This window comes from Polypterus senegalus, chromosome 1, assembly GCF_016835505.1.
Source record: "Polypterus senegalus isolate Bchr_013 chromosome 1, ASM1683550v1, whole genome shotgun sequence".
Classification (NCBI taxonomy): Eukaryota; Metazoa; Chordata; class Cladistia; order Polypteriformes; family Polypteridae; genus Polypterus; species Polypterus senegalus.
The window spans coordinates 194,321,685-194,348,048 of record NC_053154.1 but is presented as its reverse complement, the minus strand read 5'-3'; the positions used below and the strand labels follow the sequence as shown (position 1 = coordinate 194,348,048).

General features: G+C 38.2%; 1 protein-coding gene across 4 annotated transcripts in view; it reads right to left on the bottom strand.

Moving 5' to 3' along the window:
- Positions 1 to 266: 266 nt before the first annotated feature.
- opa1 (OPA1 mitochondrial dynamin like GTPase) overlaps positions 267 to 26,364 on the bottom strand; it is a 240,686-nt gene continuing 214,588 nt past the window's right edge. For all 4 annotated transcript variants that reach the window (XM_039766026.1, XM_039766043.1, XM_039766034.1 and 1 more), the window contains 2 exons: positions 2,023 to 2,088; positions 267 to 1,809 (listed from right to left, as the gene is read on the bottom strand). In XM_039766026.1, coding sequence (XP_039621960.1) covers positions 2,024 to 2,088 — 65 coding nt within the window. In that variant the 3' untranslated portion in view covers positions 267 to 1,809; position 2,023. The remainder of the gene's footprint in view (positions 1,810 to 2,022; positions 2,089 to 26,364) is intronic.

The window sequence follows — 26,364 nt, the reverse complement described above, 5'->3', positions numbered from 1 at the left end:
TGTTGAATTATATAAAATGGATTCACAAAGTAAGTACAAAAAAAAACCCAGAAAAATCAAACCACGCCAATCTAATCGGGCAAGATCATCAAACCAATATCATCACATAAAACTTCGAACCGTACCTCCCTTCTTGGGCTTAGAACGCATTAAACAAGGTATACAGTAATTAATTATATTGTGATTATATTTTAGTCTATCTGCTCTATGCACTGTGACACACACTGCAGGCAACTTCAGAATAAAAACTCAGGGCAGGGCAAACCTTTGACTGGGCTGGACTTTCTCCACTTGATTGGGATAGAGAGACTGGACACTTTATTTCCATTATTTCCATTTTACATAACAGAGTAAATACAATTTGCCACATCAATCAATAAATACATCATCTTAAATAGCATACATCATGCAGGCTGGGGGGGGAGAGAAAGAAATACAAAAAATGAGGCGAACATTTGCTACTTTCAACTTGTGCTGTGCTGATTTTACAAAAAATATTAGCATTGATCTAATGTTTAACAATTTACTTTGCCTTTTCCATCTTCCAAATTTTTCACATCAGTTTTATATTTGATACAAGTGGGCAAGGAATTACAAAATTAAGTTTAAAAATAATACTGGTACAGTACTAAATAAAGACACCTTCAAACCTACAAGCCCCATCCCTGCAAGTTAATGTATACAGCATGGTGCGAGACTATAAGTCTTATTTATTATTTAGAAGGTGTACATGAAGTTGAAGCAGGGAGTTACAATCATTAGGAAGTTTTAACAACTTAATTCTTCCAGCACCAGGCAATAATACCTAGTCAAAAACCTTGTGAAAGAGGTGACTGCACTAACCAAGAAACTGCAGGGTGGGTAAAAACCTCCATGGTTATCTAATACATTACACTGAAAATCCCACCAAAAATCAGTCCTAAGTTGTTGCAACAGATCAGGAACTTCAGTTAACAAGTTAATAGACAACAGAACCTCAGTTCCCAGTCTACTGCACCTCATTAATTAGGTGGCTAATAGGTCTCTTGAGTTCTTTTGGAAGAGCAAATACATGCCAAGGGGTTTCTTGCTGCTTTATTCAACTTTATAAAATCAAACTTTTTTTTCTTCTCATGGAGTGGCTTAAGGTACTGAATGTTGATGGATGACATCACAGCTGCTCAGCAGAAATATGGAACACAAGGAGAGCCACAGCATTGAATCAACAAAATAAAAATTCCTTTACCACATAAAAAAGTGTCTGACACTCAAATGCATTGTTAAATATGCCTTGCTAATTTTATAGTTTGCAGTTAGGGGCTCAGGTCTCTATTCACACTGTACAAAAAGTAGAACTATCATCTCTCCAGAAACAGTTAACAGACTCAGAATAGAGTGGGAAGTGGAAAAGTGGCCATGTCACTGTACCCATGCATTAAAATTTCAACTTCTAAAACCAATTATTTTTCTTTTTCTATATCATACCCTGTGCAAATAGGATATGTATTGATTTCAGAATAACTGGGGTTTAATTAGACTATGATGGAGATGTGGGAAGCTACTCATTCTCTGGAAGAAACTCTACATTAATTCCAGCCAATTTAAGGGCAAGACCACAGCATAAAAGTGAAGTAAAAGCTTTGACTCCCATAATCTGGATCCATCTATGTGATTCAAGATTATCAGACAGTGAATAAAGGGGACATTGATGTGGCATTAAAAAAAATGTCAAATAACTCTGAGGGTGGCAAAGGTGAAGCTTCTTCTTTTTCTTTTTCCCTTGGAAAAAGGATAGGTCTATTGAGTTTTACTTGGATTCTCACCACAGATCTGGAACAAAGAAAAAAAAAAAAAATCACCAAAACACTTCTGAGAAGCCATGCAAAGTAAAAGGCTACTCATATGTTAAGGATGAACATTTCAATATAAACAGTGAAAACTCAAGCTAGTTACTTTTGGAGACCTCAGTGTCTTCATTATATTACATATGCTAACATTCAAAAATTGCAGACAAACTAAACAAGGTAAGTTCTTTCTTCTTACCTTATTTTTCCTGATGCAAGGCCTCAATAAATGCTTCAAGCTTCTCCTGAATTTCACGAACCTTTTCTGTGGAAAGTAAAGCATTGAGAAAATCATGACTCCATCTTTGAGAGAAAAAGAGGAAAGAAAGAAAGAAAGGAAAGAAAAAGAAAGAGACTGCCAGCCTCCTTCTAAAAAAATCCGCCACAACACCGCAAACCCATTCCTGAGTGATGACTTCATGCCACATGTTAGACGGGGGCCTGAAGAGGAAGGGCAGGCAATGCAGAAAGCCTCAGATCTTTCGACGGCATGCTCCTTAAGCTTGTGACATAAACAAATATCCTGTTGCCTGTCATTTTTCCAGTAAAACTAACATCCGTCCTCTCCCATTATGCTTTTTTTGTACCTTTAAGGACATAAAGCAGATGGTACATATCTACTGACAACTTAAGAAGAAAAAAAAAAAAAAACACAAAACCATCAAGGTATTCTTTGATGCTGTAATGAGATATAGCAATGAATGGATGGTGTAAATTAACACTTAGTATGACAGACCAGCAGCAAGAGGCTGCTTGAAAGACTATTCAACTTACACTGTTATTAAGGACTAAGATCTCTGGAAAAATTTCATAATCATTGACAACTAACATTCCAACAATTGGGGTGTGGAGTGTGGATGGCAAGGAGAAAGAATGCTGCCTCTCAAACTCCTGCCTAAACAACTTTGTTAAGAATTTACTTGAATCTAATTCGTAAAATGTCAGTGTGGCATTTATATCAGTTTGCTGCCTCTTATTCTACAGCATTGATGGCTAGCATTTTCATCCAAATCAGCAAAAAAAGCACATGGGCATTAAATTTGTGCATGCAGGTCACCCTGCTCAGGATAAAGCTAGTGACCTAAAGCCTGGAGAAAACAAAAGAAAAAACAATAACTTAAAATAAACACTTACAGGAGCAACCTGTGAAGCAAAGTGTACTGAGGCGCCACCAGTGCTTAATGTGCAGCTAAACTAACTGATATTCTTTTCTTTGAAAAGCAAACTAGAACTGCAATGACCATTTGTAAACCTATCAACAAGGCTGCACAGATAATTCCTTCAGTGAGAAGCATGAAGCCTCTTTTAGTTTATGGGCTATGGAGACTATGGTATATGACATATAGATGAACTGTGAGACACAACAGCTTGTTTTCCTGTATGCAAACTAACTTAAGGATCCATGTGGCCAAACTGTTGTTCAAAACTAGTAAGAATAAAGTATTACTCAGGAAACTCAGTTACTACTTAGCAATAATGAAAGATAACAAGTAAGACTGCAAATGAATTGGGAAACGGGGAAACAATAAGTTGAAGAGGTGGGATACTGAAGGTGGAAAGCAAGGTTCAGGAATCAATCTTTATTTTAGTGGGTGTCATTGGCTGAGAATGCTGTAAGAAAAACTTACAAAGCACAAGTAGCATAATGTGCATCACCTGACATAATTCGCAGAGAACATCTTTCATAATAAATAACAAAGTTTCACTGTCCAACTACATAACAACAAACTGAAAATAAATCTAATACACTACAGAGAGAGGTAAAAAGTGATCACACAGCAATAGAAGCACTAGTGTGACAGGTACAAAGTGGTTACAAAGGGTTTTGCAAGAATTAACACAGGAACACCAACATCAAAAGATAGGAAAGAGGGGACATTTTCAAAATATACTTTGAATGTTAACACCTACAAAAGTTTCATGCCATGACTTAGGAAGAAAATACCACAGATTATGACAGATAAAATAAGTGTTTAAGGAAAGTTAAACATTATGTAAATGCTGTTGTAAGAAAGTCTAAGTTTGGCAATAATACATGAGAGGTTTCAGAGTACAGGTATTTACAACTATACAAATCATTACAGCATTGCAGACATTTGATGCAGAAAACAAAGATGACATGTCCCAAAAACCAGAATACAATTATTGGATGAATATTTTAATATAAAAGAGATAAAGAAAAGGCATTTTGAAGACACAACCTAGTTACTGAGCAATTCCATTGATAGGAGATAGGGAAATTAACAGGGCTCATTGCCTTTTGATTCTGTTAAAAATACAACATTTTATTTCAGTATATAAATGACTGATGAAGGTCACTTTCATGAAAAAGGAGTTAAGTGAGATGCAGTAACGAAGCATGAGCATGAATGTTTTCTGAACTGCATGTTTTCCCTGGACCTTTTAATAATAAAATGGCTCAGAAACACTTTAGGGGATATCATCAAATTATTTCACAGTGAAGTTGTATATTGCTGGAATTCAAGTCAAAACAGACCATCTCAATACAGGAAGCATCTCAATAATGGGACATTAAAGGAATATATTATGTCACACTACTCAGGTTTATTGGTCATATAAATCTGAGGACAGTACCATAGTGTTAATCAACTTCTAGGAACAGAGCTGCCTGTGCTGAAGTCTGACATTGTTGAATGCTCACTAGGAGCAGTAGCAACCATTCTTCTTCAGCACAGTACTAAATGCTAAACAGCCACAGATCAGTTGTGTAGAAGTATTTGAGTAATAAACTGTCAATAAGTAATGGACTAGCTTGTCTAATTTTAAAATATTGTACACAAAGGTGAGTGATTCACAGTATTCAATATTCCTCTCCATTCCAACCCTAGGAGCTGTTGCAATCCTCACATTAACATGTATCTGAAGTTAATCTGCAGCAATATATTTAACTTTCAAACTCAAAACAAATTCACAGTGAGGATATATAAAAAACAGCTAGAGCAACTATAAAATTTATTTTTGGAACCTAAAAAGAAACCTTGAAGGAAGCCAGCATTACAGGCATTTAGTCTCTCATTGGCAAACACTAAAAGAATTTTGATTCCTTTGATGCTCTGTTTACATATCAGTAAACAATGGGATTTGAAAATGGTTTATCCCACATTATAAAGGAATTTGCTGAGGACTCATCTGTTTCAACTTCACAGGTGCAGAGGTGAAACAGGATAGAATGGTCTACTGCAGCAGTTAGGGTGTTAAGCATTAGGAAGAAGAAACACAGTCTTTAGGATGGAAATTATACAGTAATACCAAAATGTAAAAAAATATCTCATAGTTTTAATAAGTGTGTTGCCTTTTGATAAATGAAACACAATGACTACTTTTAGTTTATTTTGGATATTGAGATGCATTAAGGCATAAACAAGTAATGGTTCTCTTATTTTGAGTTTCATTCACATACTGGACGTGAAAAGGGTGGCACGTAAGCACAGGAAGTATATATATATACTGTATATATACAGTGGGTACGGAAAGTATTCAGACCCCCTTCAATTTTTCACTCTTTGTTATATTGCAGCCATTTGCTAAAATCATTTAAATTAATTTTTGTTCCTCATTAATGTACACACAGCACCCCATATTGACAGACAAAAAAAGGATTTTTGAAATTGTTGCAGATTTATTAAAAAAGAAAAACTGAAATATCACATGGTCCTAAGCAATCAGACCCTTTGCTCAGTATTTAGTAGAAGCACCCTTTTGAGCTAATACAGCCATGAGTCTTCTTGGGAAAGATGCAACAAGTTTTTCACACCTGGATTTGGGGATCCTCTGCCATTCCTCCTTGCAGATCCTCTCCAGTTCTGTCAGGTTGGATGGTAAACATTGGTGGACAGCCATTTTTAGGTCTCTCCAAGGATGCTCAATTGGGTTTAAGTCAGGGCTCTGGCTGGGCCATTCAAGAACAGTCACAGAGTTGTTGTGAAGCCACTCCTTCATTATTTTAGCTGTGTGCTTAGGGCCATTGTCTTGTTGGAAGGTAAACCTTCGGCCCAGTATGAGGTCTTTAGCACTCTGGAGAAGGTTTTTGTCCAGGATATCCCTGTACATGGCCGCATTCATCTTTCCCTCAATTGCAACCAGTCGCCCTGTCTCTGCAGCTGAAAAACACCCCCACAGCATGATGCTGACACAGCCATGCTTCACTGTGGGGACTGTATTGGACAAGTGATGAGCAGGGCCTGGTTGTCTCCACGCATACCACTTAGAATTAAGGCCAAAAAGTTCTATATTGGAGTTTGCTAAAAGACACCTGAAGGACTCTGAGATGGTGAGAAATAAGATTCTCTGGTATGATGAGACCAAGATATACATATACATATATATATATACATATATATATATATATATTTATTTACACACACACACATAAACATATATATATATACATATCTATACATATACACATATATACATACATATATATCTACATATATACACACACATATATATACACACACATACATACATACATACACACACATATATACACACAAATACATATATATATATATATATATACATACATACACACACACATATATAAACATATATATACATATACATACATATCTACATATATACACACACAGCTATTTAGTATCAGTGCAATACGCTGTTTGTTAAAACGGTTGACTCCCGCTCTTATGTGCAATAACAAATCAAATCATTCAGTTGTCTTTGCTCATATGTCATTTTAGAGCTGGACGCCTGGCATCTTTTTGGCCACAAGTTCGTTTCTGTTTGGTGTGAGGTTCTGTGTTGTGGAGATTCTCAGGATGGATTGCAGGTGCTCATCAGTGAGGCGACTCCTGTGTGCTGTTTTGTTAGTCTTTATCACTGAGTAGAGCTTCTCACACAGATATGTGCTACCAAACATGCACAAGGTTCGAGCCGCATGTAGACGGACTTTTTTTGTTCTTCAAAGTCACCAAAGCGCCGTGCAAACTCAGTGCGCAATAACTCTAGCCGCAATAACTTGCAGCATCATAAGGTAGACTTGATTAATGCGGTAAGTGTTCGGCAAGGCAGTTGAAGCGCTGCATTATGGGATCTGTAGTTTATTGTGTTACCAGCGCTTCATATACCGGGCCATTAATAACAATAATACAGTATATAAAATGATCTCGGGCGGATATAATTACGCCGGGCGGATGTGGCCCTGCCCTTGAGTTTGACACATATAGACTAAATAGAACTTGAAAAGATATATTTTTCAAATGTGATCGCGCAATTCAGATAGAGTTGGCCAAGCACTACAGCCTGCATGCCTCAATGAGTCATCCTCCCCTCGCTCTTACTTTTTTACCGTTCATCTAATGAATACACTGAGTATGGCTTTACCAAAACAATCATTGATGGCGAATAAAGTATCCATTATTCGAGTATGTAGATCGGGATATATATATACATATATATATACCCGAGTATCGCAGCGGAGAAATAGTGTGTTAAAAAAGCTAGAAAAAGAAAAGGGAACATTTTAAAAATAGCGTAACATGACTGTCAATATACAGTATTTGTTTTGTGAGTGTTACTGAGTGTTGCTGTCATCAAGGATTTGATTATCATTATTTCTTTCAATCAGGTTAGTATTTGTAGGATGTGTTGTGTTCAAGTTACATTCCGTGTTTTCAATCGTTGTAAAGATGACAGGTTTCATTCATCGATTCATTTCTTACTGCATCAATAAACAGCTCGTCTTCTTCTTTATCTGAGACCTAACACACTGCATGCACGGGTTTTTTTTTTTACACTGTCTTCCTTTAGCGGGACAATGACTTTTTCCAACGTGTGCTTTGTTTCCGCTATGCTTGTAAGTATCAGACGCTTCATATTTTTTGCTGCCTTTTCAATTGTGTAATTGGTTTTGTTCAGTGCTCTTTGGAACTGTTGCTTTTTATCTGTGCACTGCGTCAGTTCACGTGAGCCACTTGGTGTACATGCATCGAAGTTTCCCAGCTGTGCTGGTGCCATCTCGTGCTATGTCCATGGCTGTATTTAATGTTACCTTAGTCCTGGCACTTAAAACTTTCTCTCGCAGGTTAAGCTGAGTTTGTGTCAAACACCACCCTGACCATCTCATCTTCCTCTCCATAAGCACAGTCCTTCACCCGTGAATATTTACCCGTGGCAGTTTGTTATTGGATTGCGCTGACAGACGCCTTATATGGGCAGGCACTAAATTACAAGCGCCAGCGTCAGCCTGTCTATGAACTTAATTTAAAGTGTAGGTTTACATGGTGCTTTGTTTCGAGTAGCAGAACTCATGAATATGGTTGTATATGTCACTTTCGCTTCGCTTCTTATTGTTTAGCTGCCTTCTCAATTATATAATGCATGTTTTCTTCAGCGCTTTTTTGAGGTCTTCCTGGTTTTCTATGTACTGCGTGATTACGTGGGAGGCGTGATGATGTCACATGAAACTCCGCCCCCACGGCTTTGAAGCTCATCTCCATTACAGTAAATGGAGAAAACTGCTTCCAGTTATGACCATTACGCGTAGAATTTCGTTATAAAACCTGCCCAACTTTTGTAAGGAAGCTGTAAGGAATGAACCTGCCAAATTTCAGCCTTCCACCCACGGGAAGTTGGAGAATTAGTGATGAGTCAGTGAGTGAGTGAGGGCTTTGCCTTTTATTAGTATAGATATATATATATACATATATATATATATATATATATACACATATATATATATACATACATATATACATACATATATATATATACATATATACACACATATATACACATATATACACACATATATACACACATACAGTATATATATATATATATATATATATATACACACATATATATATATACATACATATACACATATATACTGCTCAAAAGAATTAAAGGAACACTTTTTAATCAGAGTATAGCATAAAGTCAATGAAACTTATGGGATATTAATCTGGTCAGTTAAGTAGCAGAGGGGTTGTTAATCAGTTTCAGTTGCTGTGGTGTTAATGAAATTAACAACAGATGCACTAGAGGGAAACAATGAGATGACCCCAAAACAGGAATGGTTTAACAGGTGGAGGCCACTGACATTTTTCCCTCCTCATCTTTTCTGACTGTTTCTTCACTAGTTTTGCATTTGGCTACAGTCAGTGTCACTACTGGTAGCATGAGGCGATACCTGGACCCTACAGAGGTTGCACAGGTAGTCCAGCTTCTCCAGGATGGCACATCAATACGTGTCATTGTCAGAAGGTTTGCTGTGTCTCCCTGCAAGGGCATGGAGGAGATTCTAGGAGATAAGCAGTTACTCTAGGAGAGCTGGAGAGGGCCATAGAAGGTCCATAACCCATCAGCAGGACCAGTATCTGCTCCTTTGCGCAAGGAGGAACAGGATGAGCACTGCCAGAGCCCTACAAAATGACCTCCAGCAGGCAACTGGTGTGAATGTCTCTGACCAAACAACCAGAAAGACTTCATGAGGGTGACCCAAGGGCCCCATGTCCTCTAATGGGCCCTGAGCTCAATGCCCAGCAGCATGCAGCTCGATTGGCATTCGACATAGAATACCAGAATTGGCAGATGCACCACTGGTGCCCCGTGCTTTTTGCAGATGAGAGCAGGTTCACCCTGAGCACGTGACAGAAGTGAAAGGGTCTGGCGAAGCCATGGAGAACATTATGCTGCCTGTAACATCATTCAGCATGAGCAGTTTGGTGGTGGGTTAATGATTGTCTGGGGAGGCATATCCATGGAGGGTCACACAGACCGCTACAGGCTTGACAAAGGCACCTTGGCTGCCATTAGGTATCAGGATGAAATCCTTGCACCCATTGTCAGACCCTATGCTGGTACAGTGGCTCCTGGTGCACGACAATTCCTGGCCTCATGTGGTGAGAGTATGCAGGCAGTTCCTGGAGGATGAAGGAATTGATACCATTGACTGGCCACCACACTTTCCTGACCTAAATCCAATAGAACACCTCTGGGACATTATGTTTGGTCCATCCAATGCCACCAGGTTGCACCTCAGACTGTCCAGGAGCTCAGTGATGCCCTGGTCCACATCTGGGAGGAGATCCCCCACAACACCATCTGTCATCTCATTAGAAGCATGCACCGATGTTGTCAGGCATGTATACAAGAACACAGGGGCCATAGAAAGTGCTGAGCACAATTTTGAGTTGCTGCAATTAAATTTTGGCAAAATGGACTAGCCTGCCACATAATTTTTTCACTCTGATTTTTGGGGCGTCTTTAAATTCAGGGCTCTGTAGGTTGATCATTTTCAATCCCATCAAACGATGTGGCATCCTTTCATTCCTAACGCATTACCCAGTCTATATCAGTATAGATATCCAGGAGGATTTCTTTTTCCCATTGAGATCTGAAGTGTTTTCATAGTGTTTCTTTAATTTTTTTGAGCAGTTTATATATATATACACACACACACACACATATATATATATATATACATATATATATGTATATAGCAAAATACCTGCGCCTCACAGCGGAGAAGTAATGTGTTAAAGAAGTAATGAAAAAGAAAAGGAAATATTTTAATAATAACGTAACATGATTGACATTGTCATGAGTGTTGCTGTCATATATATGCCTGCCTAAATAAGTCACCCTCGCTTCGCTCTTACTTTTTACCGTTCATTTAATCATGGCTAGTGGCGGAAAAATTATAAAATGGAAGGAGGATTACACTGAGTATGGCTTTACCAAAACAATTATTGATGGCGAATCGATTATTCATAAAGCTTGAATTGGTGATCTGTTTTTCTATGTTAACCTCATATTTTTTCATACTTCTTCTCAAACCAAGGTGGTGCAAGGGTAAAATTAATCGGGATGCGCTGATCAATGTAATCGGTGTACCAAGAAATCATGCATTGACAAAAGTTCCCCTTTGCTTGTAATGCAAAGTGTGATTAAATGCATTATTTTTAGCAGCGTTATGGAGCACATGCATCGAAGCTTCTCAGCTGTGCTTGTGCTAAGAAAAGGAAAGATTTTAAAAATAACGTAACACGATTGTCAATGTAACCTTTTGTAAGTAGTGCCTGGAAGGTTCAGTGTGGAGAAACTATAGAGACAGCGTGTGTATTAACTTGTGGATTTTTCTGTGAGTATTTGGTGGCAGTGTGACGAAGTTGCTTGAAAGGCGATAGCAGCGAGCTCAGCTCAGAGCGAAATGAGGTAAATGGGAGGGAGATGATGGCGTGACTCCCGACCATTAACTATCAATCCCCCACAAACATAGTCTCGGAATTTGCATAAGCACACCCCTTCACCTGCAATTTTAACTTAGTTACAAAGTGATCAAAACTCTCGTTTATATCCTGCGTCCTCTCATTAAACTTGTATCCCGCATTACCCGTGGGAATGAGAAACGCCAGCGGCAGCCTGTCTATGAACTTAATTTAAAGTTTAGGTTTACAACTTGGTTTCTTTCTGAAGTAGCAGCACTCATGAATATGGTAGTATATGTCACTCGCTCACTTCTTATTGTTTCGGTGCCTTCTCAATTATATAATGCATGTTTTATTCAGCACTTTTTGGAGGTCTTTCTGGTTTTCTACGCACTGCGTTGACAGTCAGTTCACGTGATTATGTGGGAGGCGTGATGATGTCACACGAAACTCCGCCCCCCACGGCTTTCAAGCTCAACTCCATTAAAGAAATGGAGAAAAATACCTTCCAGTTATGACCATTAGGCGTAGAATTTCGAAATGAAACCTGCCCAACTTTTGTAAGTAAGCAGTAAGGAATAAGCCTGCCAGATTTCAGCCTTCTAAACACATGGGAACCTGGAGAATTAGTGATGAGTTAGTGAGTGAGTCAGTGAGTAAGTGAGTCAGTCAGTGAGTGAGGGCTTTGCCTTTTATTAGTATAGATATATATACACTAGCAAAATACCCGCGCTTCGCAGCGGCTAAGTACTGCCTTAAAATTTTTATTAAGAAGAAAATTAAACCTTTTTAAACTGATCAAAAACATGTCAATAATTATTTAAGGATCTCTTTGAATACCACATTGTGAGTTGGGCCCTCCGGTTGTAATATGACCAAGCTGTGCGCTGAGCTTACTCTTGAGCATGCAACGTACAGTTGGCCATGTGAACAGTAATCTTGTTTCAAATCTCACAGCTTGGATTACTGCTGTCATAATCAGTTTGAGTTTCATGGTTTGCTTAAATTACGACAGTATTTGCAGGACTTGTGTTGAAGTGACATTCGGCAACTGTCAAGCGTTGTAAGCATACAACCGGTTTCATCGATAACTTCACATCCAGCTTTTGAGAGTTTAAACATCAAAGTGTCCTCTACTCAAATCGTCACCTGTGAATATAAGATGTTTCAGAGGCATTGGAGGTTGTCCAAAGGTGTAAAATATTTGGCCATTTCGGTACACTTGAAAGCGACAACCGAACAATTCAGCGGAAGCCATCAACTCACATGCAGAACCATAGGTGAAGGGCTTAAGCATTTCACGCTTATAGTTCTCCTGTGTAGTATAATTATCTCTTGTAACGTCATCAGTCCATACCTTGAACCTGTCCCAGTCATTCAATACATAAGACACAATGTTCCTCCGGATATCAAGAGTGAGCCTGATATGATAGGGCCGTGCAATATGTAACAAAGAGAATGGAAAAGGTAGGTGCCATCTCCGGGCATGGAAACCGCTAGGTAAGTGACAGTTCTTTGATCGATGGTGATCACCTCGATAGACATGTTAATGAGGGTACGGTTGGAATGATAAAAGAAATGGGTAAGTGAACAATGTAAAGTATGTTTAAAATATCTACACAGTAACTATAATCGTAATAAACGAACAATAAAACAGCGGAGAAGCCGTGGATTAAATAAAATGGCTGTAGTTATCAGCAGGGAGACGTGAATCCCGTGGCAAAGCAAAGAAGGTAATGTAGAGACCAGAGCGACGGACGGCCTTATATAGGCAGGCAGCCAACAACATGGGAGGCGTTGGGATGGGGGACCCAGCACCGCCTCACACGGTGACCGAGCTGCAGGCTATGGACGTATATATGTACGTAAGTAGGATTCAGTTAGCGTTGGGAACCCGCGTACCAAATTTCTTGAAGATGGGCCCATAAGTAACAAAGACCGATGAAAAGTTCAATATTGCGTCCGACAGTGGCATCACCACTGAAATAAGTACATACATTGGTTTCGGTTAGCGCAGGGAAGCCGGCTACCAAATTTCATGAAGATGGGGCCATAAATAAGAAAGTTCAACATGGCGAACTTTGTCAACCGTTATGACCGTAACTCGTAGAATTTCGAAATGAAACCTGCTTAACTTTTATAAGTAAGCTGTAAGGAATGAGCCTGCCAAATTTCAGCCTTCTACCTACACGGGAAGTTGGAGAATTAGTGACATTGGAAAGTTCAACATGGCGGCCTACAGTGGCGTCATACCATCGAAATGAGTATGTACATCGGTTTCGGTTAGTGCAGGGAAGCCACCAAACAAATTTTGTGAAGATGGGGCCATAAATAAGAAAGTTCAACATGGTGGACATTGTCGACCGTTATGACCGTTACGTGTAGAGTTACGAAATGAAACCTGCTTAACGTTTGTAAGTAAGCTGTAAGGAATGAGCCTGCCAAATTTCAGCCTTCCACCTACATGGGAACTTGGAGAAGTAGTGATGAGTGAGTGAGTGAGTGAGGGATATGCCTTTTATTAGCATAGATACATATATACCTGTATATACATACATACATACATATAGTATATATAGTGGAACCTCTAGATACGATCACCTCTGTATATGAGAAATTCAAGATAACAGGAAAGTATGACCGAAAAATTCGGATCTAAATACAAGCATTGGCTCGTAACGAGCCACGAGCCAGGCTGTGGTTATGCGTGACGCGTTTCCCAATCCGCCTCGACTTGGGGATTCACCCAAGCTGATGCTGCCAGCCCATCAGCTCACTCAGTGTTCCTTGTTCTCCCATAGCGTGAGGATCTACGGGTTTGTGCGCTTGAGATAAAGAGAGAGATAAGGAGAGAGAGCGTGCGCGAGCGAGAGACATAAGGAGAGAGAGAGAGAGCGGCGTCTTGGCGAGACATAAGGAGAGAGAGATGCGCACGAGAGAGAACCATCAGCTCAGTTATACTCACATGACGCTCAGCAGACAAAGTGTATCCATACTACTTGTACTGCAAGACATCGCTCGTTTAATCAAATCAAAATTAATTAAAAAATTTTGCTCATCTTCAAAACACTCGTAAACCAAGTTACTTGCAAACCGAGGTTCCACGTGTATATATTATTTTTAGTGTTATTTGTTAGGAAAATTGATTTTTATGTTGATATTTTTGGGGGTGCGGAACGGATTAACTGGATTTCCATTATTTTCATTGGGGAAGTTTGTTCTAGATACGAGAAATTCGCTATACAAGCTCAGTGCTGGAACAAGTTAAACTCGTTTCTCGAGGTTCCACTGTATGTACATACATATACAGTATATATATACTAGCAAAATACCCGCGCTTCGCCGCGGAGTAGTAGTGTGTTAAAGAAGTTATGAAAAAGAAAAGGAAACATTTTAATAATAACGTAACATGATTGACAATGTAATTGTTTTGTCATTGTCATGAGTGTTGCTGGCATATATATACATACATACATATACATATATATATATATACACATACATATATACTGTATCTATACTAATAAAAGGCAAAGCTCTCACTGACTCACTCACTCACTCACTCATCACTAATTCTCCAACTTACCGTGTAGGTAGAAGGCTGAAATTTAGCAGGCTCATTCCTTACAGCTTACTTACAAAAGTTGGCCAGGTTTCATTTCGAAATTCTACGCGTAATGGTCATAACTAGAAGCTATTCGGCCCGGCGTGTAATTATATCCGGCCCGCGAGATCATTTTATATATTATTGTTATTAATGGCCCGGGGATATGAAACGCTGGTAACACAATAAACTACAGATCCCATAATGCAGCGCCTCAGCTGCCTTGCCGAACACTTACTTGTTAATCAAGTCTGATGCTGCAAGTTATTGCGAAGCTAGCCTACACGATGCTGAAGAAAAAAGGTGATTCTGAACATAGAGCCTTTAAAAACCAATGGGAGGCTGAGTATATGTATATATGTATGTATATATGTATATATTCCCTACAGATTTTATATTTTTTCTCCAGCCGTCTGGAGTTTTTTTGTTTTTTCTGTCCCCCCGGCCATTGAACCTTACTCTTGTTTGATGTTAATGTTGATTTATTTTGTTTTATAATTGTGTCTTTCATTTTTCTATTCTTTAATATGTAAAGCACTTTGAGCTACTGTTTGTATGAAAATGTACTATATAAATAAATGTTGTTGTTGTAGTTGTTGTTGTTATGTTTACTGACATTGCCGGTAAACCCGTGTGTCTCATTTGTGGAGCCAATGTGGCTGTAATTACAGAATTTAATCTAAGACGGCACCATGAGACAAAACATCAAGATAACCTGAAAGACCTGAATGCAATGCACAAGATACAGAAAGCAGAAGAGTTAAAGAAGAATCTGACACTTCAGCAGACGTTTTTACCCGTGCAAAATTACAAAGTGATTTCAAGTGAAGCTACTTTTATGGGAGACACAAATGCACCAGTGCAACTTGCCCCACTTTCCCTGTTGCCAAGTAATGTTGAACCAAGTCAGCACTACGATGTTCCCAAATACGCACTTTGCTGATAAACTGAGTGCACTGCGCACTGAGCTCTCACGGCGCTTTGGCGACTTTGAAGAACAAAAAAAGAATTTGCATATATATATATATATATATATATATACATACATACATACATATACAATTTTTGTTCAGCACTCTTTGGAACTGTTGCATTTTGTCTGTGCACTGCGTCAGTTCACGTGAGCCGCTCGGTGTACATGCATCGAAGCTTCCCAGCTGTGCTGGTGCCATCTCGTGCAATGTCCACGGCTGTATTTAATGTTAGTTAAGACCCGGCTCTTAAAAGTTTCGCTGAGTTTGTGCCAAACACCACCCTGAGCATCTCATCTTTGTCTGCATAACCACAGTTCTTCACCCATGAATATTTAGCGGCAGTGTTTCTATTAGAAATATATCTATACACATATATCTATATATATCTATATATATATATACACATATATCTATATATATATATACACATATATCTATATATATATATACACATATATCTATATATATCTATATATATATATATATACATATATCTATATCTATATATATATACATATATATATACATATATCTATATCTATATATATATATACACCTATATCTATATCTATATCTATATATATATATATATATACTAATAAAAGGCAAAGCCCACACTGACTGACTGACTGACTCACTGACTCATCACTAATTCTCCAACTTCCCGTGTAGGTAGAAGGCTGAAATTTGGCAGGCTTATTCCTTACAGCTTACTTACAAAAGTTAAGCAGGTTTCATTTCGAAATTCTACGCATAACGGTCATAACGGTCAACAACATCCGCCATGTTGAACTTTCTTATTTATGGCCCCATCTTCACGAAATTTGGTAGGCAGCTTCCCTGTGCTAACCAAAACCGATGTACTTACTTATTTCGGTGGTATGACGCCACTGTCGGCCGCCATATTGAATTTTCCAAACGTCACTAATTCTCCAACTTCCCGTGTAGGTAGAAGGCTGAAATTTCACAGGCTCATTCCTTACAGCTTACTTACATAAGTTAAGCAGGTTTCATTTCGAAATTCTACGCATAATGGTGAACAACGTCCACCATGTTGAACTTTCTTATTCATGGCTCCATCTTCACGAAATTTGGTAGGCTTCCCTCGCTAACCGAAGCAATGTACATACTTATTTCGGTGGTATGACGCCACTGTCAGCCACTATATTGAACTTTCCAACGTCACTAATTCTCCAACTTCCCGTGAAGGTAGAAGGCTGAAATTTGGAAGGCTCATTCCTTACGACTTACTTACAAAAGTTAAGCAGGTTTAATTTCGAAATTCTGCGCATAACGGTCAACAATGTCTGCCATGTTAAACTTTCTTATTTATGGCCCCATCTTCACGAAATTTGGTAGGCAGCTTCCCTGCACTAACCGAAACCAATGTACGTACTTATTTGATGGTATGACACCACTGTCAGCCGCCATATTGAACTTTCCAACGTCACTAATTCTCCAAATTCCAGTGTAGGTAGAAGGCTGAAATTTGGTACTTATTTCGGTTGTATGATGCCACTGTCGGCCGCCATATTGAACTTTTCAACAGTCTTTGTTACTTATGGGCCCATCTTCAAGTAATTTGGTACGCAGGTTTGTAGCGCTAACTGAATCCTACTTATGTACACATATATGTCCATAGCCTGCAGCTCAGTCACCATGTGAGGCGGTGTTGGGTCCCCCATCCCAATGCCTCCCACATTGTTGGCTGCCTGCCTATATAAGGCCATCTGTTGCTCCAGTCCCTTCATTCCCTTCCTTGCTTCGCCACGGGATTCACGTCTCCCTGCTGATAACTATAGCCTTTTTATTTAATCCACGGCTTCTCCACTGTTTTATTGTTCATTTATTATGATTATAGTTATTGTATAGGTATTTTAGACTTACTTTACATTGTTCAGGTACCCATTTCCTTTATCATTCCAACCGTACCCTCATTAACATGTCTATCGAGGTGATCACCATCGATCAAAGAACTGTCACTTACTGAGTGTTTTCCATGCCCAGAGATGGCACTTATCTTTTCCATTCTCTGTGTTACATATTGCACGGCCATATCAGGCTCACTCTTAATAACTGGAGAAACATTGTGTCTTATGTATTGAATGACTGGGACAGGTTCAAGGTGTGGACTGATGACGGTACAGGAGATAATTATACTACACAGGAGCACTATAAGAGTGAAATGCTTAAGCCCTTCAGCTATGGTTCTGCATGTGAGTTGATGGCTGCCCCTGAATTGTTCGGTTGTCGCTTTCAAGTGTACCGAAATGGCCAAATATTTTACACCTTTGGACAACCGCCAATGCCTCTTAAACATCTTAGATTCACAGGTGATGATTTCAGTAGCGGACATTTTTATGTTTATGAATGTTTAAACTCTCAAAAGCTGGATGTGAAGTTATCGATGAAACTGGTTGTATACTTACAACGCTTGATAGATGCCAAATGTCACTTCAACACAAGTCCTACAAATACTGTCGTACTTGAAACAAACCATGAAACTCAAACCGATTATGACAGCAGCAATCCAAGCTGTGAGATCTGAAACAAGATTACTGTTCACATGGCCTACTGTACGTTCCATGCTTAAGAGTAAGCTCAGCGCACAGCTTGGTCATATTACAACCGGAGGGCCGAACTCACAATGTGGTATACAAAGAGATCCTTAACAAATAATTATTGGTATATTTTCCCTCAGTTTAAAAAGGTTTAATTTTCTTCTTAATAAAACTTTTAAGGCAGTACTTCGCCGCTGCGAAGCGTGGGTATTTTGCTAGTATGAAATAAACAATGATGGGTGCCAATTACTCGTTAGTTTAATTATTTCAGAAACAATTGTGGATTCTTGTTTTCTTGTGGAGTGGTAACAACAAATTTGTCCAAGTTTTTATAGTACAGATATCTATATCTACACATATACGCACACAAAAAATTATTATAGATATCTATTTACATATAGTCAGCCATGTGTGGCAGAAGGTCATCTTCCAGGTTCACCTAAATAAAGTTATGCCACCCCAGGATGAGAGAATGTGCTACCCCTGACAGTATGGTCTCCTCCTTCCCTTATAGCCTCGAGAAAACACCCCTTGAGGGCAATGAACTGCTCTTCTGATCTGCATCCATCCATCCTCCTATGCTTATCCGAGATCGGGATGCGGGGACAGCAGCTTGTGCAGTGATGCCCAGACTTCCCACTTCCTGGCCACTTCTATGAGCTCTTCCAGGGGAATCCCGACACATTCCCAGGCCAGCCAAGAGACATAGTCAGCCCTTCTGATCTGCACAATATAAAAGGAGACCATTCCTGAAGAATGGCATCTAATTTTGATGTTGACCAGGCTTCTTCACTGACCATAGCCATAAACTACATCCCTTTAAATGTCCAACTGAAAGGACTTTTTATGGAAAACACAAGTTGAAGTGCTTTTGAGATTTTTTCTTTATATTTTGCTTTTGTTGAAATTAAACAGGGTTTTTTGCAAAGTTGGCACTTCAAACAGCTTACTTTTGTCCTGCAGCATCATTTTGTACCACTGTAATACATATATAAATAAGTACTTCCAATTACTGAGGGAGGCACTGGACTAAAATGAAAATGCTATTTTCATTTACTTATTAACAAAATGAATACATGCATATAGTGGTGGGTGATTTGTCCTACAATCAGGCAAAACTGAATTTTACTAAAACTTACAGAAGAAGACACACTTATCCAATGATAGAATTTTACTGATAGAACTTTACCTTTGGGGGAAATTTGGCTATTTGCTGAAGCTATATAAATAAATAAATACATATACAGAAAGATAAATAAACATATACACAAACACAATCTTGTCTGAACATGCACCAGAATGACTATAATATTTAAAAATAAAGAAAAAAAAACAACTTCTGACTTGGCACTCACAGCCGAGGCATTATGAATACATTTTGCTGTTGATATAAAAGAGCCCCAGTAGCACTTCTTGACAAACTTATGAATAATTTGTTGGTTGAAAGTGTTCGATGTTCGTGTGTTAGAGAGAGGATATGTAGCATTGTTTATAATGGCACTCAGTTTTGTTTCAATTTTCTCCTTTAGTATTACCTCCAAGAGGTCCAGAATGCGTCCCATGACTGAGCCTGCCCCTTTAATTAGCTTGTTGATTCAGTGGGTCTCTCTTGAAGTGATGTTACCAGCACAGCGCAGTGTAGAAAATCGTGCTGGGCATCACAGAGAACTTAAAAATGACATTCAGTTTCAGTAAAGCTATCCGGAGCAGCTGCACAGCAATGGTGGTTGACCAAATTTTACTCTTATCTAGATGTGGAAATTTCTGTTTCCTAAGTAAATGTATATGATAATGAATGGTTTATTTCCTTAATCCATACCTGAAGCTATTTTTCCCCACATTTTTGAGTGCTTAGTGCATGTTGCTGTGCTGTTTTTAGGCTCTTAAGAAACAGTGCATTATGTAAAGGGTGCAATGTAAATAAATAATTGATTAATTAAATATGCAGCAATGTCTGTTTAACATAATTACCTGTGTATGCTATATAGTTATTGTATGCATTATAATATTACAGATTAGGATAAGTAATACTTAGCTTGTGTAAATCAAAATGCAAACTTAATTATGTTCATATTACCATGAACTTCAAATTTGTTATTCTGAGCCCTATTTTCATATGTATATACCATAGCCTACAATATACACTGTCACAATTAGTTACTATTCTTTTTTTTTTTTTTTTTTTGCAATACCATGTTATTCTTCCAGTGCATCATTAATTACTGTAGTTTCGTAGTTTGTTTTGGCCATGTTAGCCTGTTTGACATGTCAATGATAAAGAAGGTTGTTCGTATATTAATAGGGTCAACAATGTAATCTAATAACCAACTTCATAGCGACCCCAACATAAGCAAATTCCAAAACTGAATTATGTGAAACAGTATAGTTTATTAGCAGTAATATTCCAGCATTTACCATGGTCAGACTGACAGCAAATTCTAATATGCCACACATTGTGAAGGAAAGCTTCTGATCAAATTAGCATATGTTAAATTGCTGAAACCATACATGTGTGATAACTATTACAAAACAGAAAATAGTAAGACAACTGTGGAGCTTCAAATTTGTGGGTTTGATAAGAAACATGTAAATTTGTTATCTGCTTTGTGATGTCCCTCATTACAAAAAGCTTCATATATTAAAAAACCTGGTATATACACGTGTTAAGAAAGTGTTTCTCAAGGTGAGCAAAATACAAACCAAATTCTTTATTTTAAGCAAAATGTTCACTCTATTATTAAAAAATACAAATTCTGTGTGTCACTGTAAAAATCACTGGATTTCATGGAGTTTTTATTACTTAATTTTTACAATGAAGTCATTGATTCAAATGCCTCAACCAAGATGGAAAAATCCAGAATTAAAACTGCACAAGAACTAGATTTGCTATGCAATTCCTTCCAGTGGTGCCTATATTTATATTGATATATTTATAAATCCTGAACTGAAATGGCACTTGCTGAAGCCAGATGTAAAATTATTGACAGAAGCTTTACATTTTGAACAGTTCATATATTTCAGCAAAACCCAAATTTCTGGCTATAGCAATTATTAACAATAACATTTATCATAATAAGAAAAATTTAAGCATTTGCTGCTGTTTAACAGTTTCACTACCCAAGCAGGAGGCCCACATCTCAAGGTTAATGATCCAAAGGGGGAGGAATTCATTAGAAAAAACAATTTTGAGAGGACATCTTCTTTTTTCCTATACTACCATCTGTTTTAGATAGCAAATGAAAAAAAGATGGGAAGAAAAAGATTGAAACAAACCCTTTTTATAAGCAGGGATGCTGTGCAGATGACAGTTGATCTTTCCCAAACCTTCCACCTCCCAACTCCCAAAAACAGGGATCTAAAACTCCATTTAGACACTGTTTACCTAAAAGATGAGCTGTTACACACATCAATTCATGATTCCTATTTATTTGGTCATGAATATTCCCATAATCCCCTGGCCTGCATCTCACAAGGCCCTTTCATGCACACTTTGCGAAACTGTGCTCTATTCAGGACACCCCCCAAATCTTCTCATTCAGGCCCCTCTCACCCTGATCTCCACATGAAATGATATCTCTTTCACTCTGCATTCCTCTACTCTAAGCCCCATATGCCTTAGACCACAGAGCCTCGTAAAGCCTATAATTGATCTGTAATTAAAGTCTGAAACACTTTGGTTAAAGAGAAAACCAATCCATAAAAGGGGAGCCGAAGCATAAAGAGAGAGTTCAGGACCAGTGTTCTCAGAAAAAAGGAGAAGTGGTGGCCTAGGTCTCATTCAGCAATGAATTAAACAAGTTTCATCCCTTAGTAACAAGTCACATCAGGGCCTCACAAAGCTGACTTGCAGAAGGTTTGCTGTCAACAATACTGCTAAACCAATGGTTAATGGTTTTAGATTGTTGTACCTTCTTTTCAATGAACATTTAAAGTTACTTTATCATCGGCTTTCATCTAGGAAGCTCATCATGGAAACAATGTTTAAATTCACCATTTTAGAATTTGTAACCAAAACTTCCATGCAGGCTGCAGCAAAGTTTGTTGTCATCGTCTTATATAATACACACTCCAAAGTAAACTAGGTCATCCAAAAAGGCAAAGGCATAGGTACTATCTGATGTAAGACAGATGGGAAATAATTCTACATAATTGTTTCAAAAGTAAGCTCAATCAAAGAATAAATCAATTAAAAAATGAATAAATGTCTGTTTTAAAGTATACTGACTAAGCAAATCCATATTAATAGTTTGATACTTTCCGTTATTCATGGGAATCTTTCAAGAGTGTGTGGAATAAGGAACTTCACCATTAACCCTACTACAGTATTTCTATCCAGATAACCATCATTTAAATACTGATTTGAATTGAGGAATGTTGATTACAATACTGATTTCTACTGTTAGCTGTGGACAATGTACTATAAATAAGAATGATGCAGAATGGGATAATAGTAGCTAGTATAAAACAGCAACCCCTCAAACAAAATGTTTAGTAAATGTTATCTGATTAAATAATAAGACAGCACCAAACTATGGCTTTCCTTTGACGGATTGAGACTAGAATATTAAAATTCAGAAAATTATATTTGTCAAAGTATATTCCAATAAAAGTTCAAAAATAATTCTGGTGGCTAAATGTATACATTCATGCTCGAATATGAAATCAACAAGGAGACCATTAACTTACTTTTACCAAGGGTGACATAGTGGGCAATGGCAACTATAAGACAAAGAAGTCTTTATTTTGCATACCAGCACACATTATTGTTTCAGACAGTTATTAAAAGGCACTTTGTGTCAATATGCACAGAGTCAAAAAAAAAATTCCGTTTGTGTTTGGCCCTGTGAAACGATTATACATAGGAAATGCAATTTATAGCAGAATGTATTCTTTTAAATTCTGATTAGAGATAAAATACTACCTCAAAAAATCATTGCTGTAGTGAAAAATTAAAATGATTTTAGGGAATGACCTAGACTTAAGAAATATGGTCTACACACATATAGCCTCTAGCCTACAAATCTCGATTTCTGCTGCCACATGCAGATAATAAATTTAGAATTTAAACAGAATGAACCTATAGATTTATCCAGCCTCTGGTGATAAAACAGTGTTATTTTATTCTCACACATCAGGCCTCTTAATAGCAATCAACCTTCATTTCAGTGCCACACGATACTTAACCATTGTTGTTGACCATGTGCAACTCAATGTCCATAGTCTACACTTTTTCAAATGGATACTAGCAGCAGGATATTGTGCCATGTGTCACAAAGCATGCATGACCTCATAAAAATTAGAACCACTTTAGTTAAAGCCAATGGCATTAATTCCCATGTATGTGAAAGTATTATTTACTTAGTTCATTATGACTTAAGAACAGAAGACTGTGTACATTTACTTGTTCAAAACCAAGTGTATTCCCTTAGTAGCACTGCAAGCATTGGAACACACTGATTTAGACATTTCTGAGATAGTAAGAAATCTGCAACCATGGCCATGTTCAGTAGAATTCTGAAGGATTGTGTAAATGGGAGTAGGGTTGTCTGAAAAGATATATACATCTAGTTTGAGCAACTGAAATAATGTAACTTCATCTGACATACTCATACTATGATATTCATTTGAGAATATTTGACATTTAGACTTGAAAGCAAAAGACCTATTGAGTGCCAGTGATTGAGAGATAAACTGAAAATGAAAAATAAGATTAAGGAATTATACATCTTAATAGTCTCAACCGACACTATTTTGATACTTTCATAAAATGCAAATATACTTTTATATTCAGGTACATAAAGCAATCCTAAATAATTCTGCTAACCAGATGTTTTTTGAAATAGCTAAAAATAGTAAGGATGGATAAGACGTTAAAATTGACCTTGGTGTTGGGTTAGTGGAAGTGTAGTACCACACACAGGAAGGAAGGATCATTCAAGAAGTGGTAGGTTTTAAGATCAAGGTATAACAAAGTAACATCCTAGCAGTTAAAGATTCAGAAGTACCAGTCCCACTTTCCTCAATTTTTTTTTTTAGAAAACTACATAATCGTCCTTCTCATTAAAGTCAAACTACAGAGAAAAAATGACAAGCTCACTGCTGGTGTAGTTTTGGGGGGCCACCCAATGTGCTGCCCTTTAAGAAAGCTAATGTATCATTTATCGTTGGCAATGACAGATTTATATGAGCCAGGAAACTCTGAACGCCTCCGCCTCCTCCCATGCTCTTTTTAAGGGCCCACAAACAGATGGGAAATGAATGGACAGTCAGAGGGTCAAGAAAACAGCAGGGAGGAGGGCATTTGTCCTCTGCCAGCGTGTTTCTCTCTGCTTATGAAAGGGGTCATGACTGTCACCGCATGGCTGAGAGCTGGAAAAAGCCTTTCTTCCAGCTGTTATAAAGAGTGCTGCTGCTTCCTATTACTCTGCCATGGCAATAAACATCTATTTGTCAAAGGCAACTCCAAAATGTGCTTTATCATTAGGTCTTCTGGTGCCAAATTAGCATTATGTAGTACAGGAGTCAAGGCATGCATGTTAGGGCTAAGTGGTGATGTAAGTGGACAAAAAACCTGCAAGGGTTAGAAATACTGAGGAAAAAAACACCAACAGGCTTTGCACTGAAATGTTAACAGACCATAGCCAAGCAGACTTGATTTTTCAGATAAAAAAATTCAAGTGTACCAAATTAAATCTGAAATACCCAGTGAGATAACCAGTCTTAAAAAAAACAAGCTATTTTCACAAGACATAACACTCATTCAAGAAATCCTTTAGTACAGGGGTCTCCGGCTCAAGTCCCAGGGTGCTACTGTCGCTTCAGGTTTTTATTCTAATTCATTTGTTAATTACTGACCAGTTTTGCTTTAATTTTAATTGACTTACTATTTAACACTTAGACTCCTTAACAATAAAGAGGTACAAAATGAGCTAATACATAACCAGATGTCCTATGTCCACCATACAACATTTGAAAATAAAGAAAGGTGATGGTTTCAGTAAGGCTAATCAAATCAAACATGCAAAACATTAACACAGTATTCTTAAGAAAAGAATAAAAAAAACTGTTTTAGAAATGTCAGCATATCAGAGTGAAAGCAGCAGCAAGCCATGGAATAAAACAACCGATTTAATGAACAAGAATCGGAAAAAACTGGTTGGAGTTTGAGACCCCGATATAAATGGTCATTTGTTGACTCATTTCAACTCTCATTTCTGTCTGGGAGCCATTTAAGGAAAAAATTAAACAAGTCAAAGGACAGAATCTTAAAGAAAACAAGACAATTAAAATGATAGAAAAGAAGTTAATTAGCAGCAAAAACTGGTCACCAATTAAGAAAAGGGTTAGAATGTTCAGCTTTAGAGAGAACAGTATAAAGAAAATCAGGGATTTGGTCTTGTCCGTTGCGAGAGATGGATGTCTGAAGCGGCGGTGTTATTTTTTCATACTACTGCTTTTAATCCTGAGATATCCTGTATTTATCCAACCTGAGGGGCACTACTACAGTATATGCAAGCATATATAAACATGGCCAACAAGAAAGGGGGTCCGAAAGAAACGAAACCTAAAGCTACATCCTAACTAAGATCGGCAAGCCCAAGTTCAAGGTACGGCCCTTCAGAGAGTGACCTGGATCAGATGGGCGAAAGCCCAGACTCCTCGGGACCACGGTCCACCACATCGTCTCCGGCAGAGGGTGAAATGGGGAGTGAATGTACAAGCATGAGTGAAGCAGGTCTCGATAGCTCGCCGATTGGAGATCACCTGAAACTGGAAAAGGCCTTGCAGTCCGCGGTTTCAACTACTCCACGCGAGCCGGGAACACCGGCTACAATAGAGCCTGCCGCCTCACCTACGGTGCACAAAAGCAGAATTGATCTGTCTGAACTGAAGGTGATGATTGCTGAGCTCATGCAAGAGATAAAGAAAGATATAAAGAAAAGTGAGAAGGCAAGGGAAAAGGCAAATGAGAAGCTGCGACTGGAGCTGCAACGGGAGCTGCGACAGGTGCTGGGTAAATTTGAAGAGCACATTCAGGAAACCTCGTTTAAACTGAGCACACTTGCTGATCAACTGCAGGATGTCAAGGAGACATTCACGACTCGGATTGAAACAGCCGAAAATCTAGCTGCCAGTGCTGAAGAAAAAGCAACAACTGTTAGCTCTGAATGCAAAAAACTCGGAGACAGACTTGCTGCTTTGGAAGAT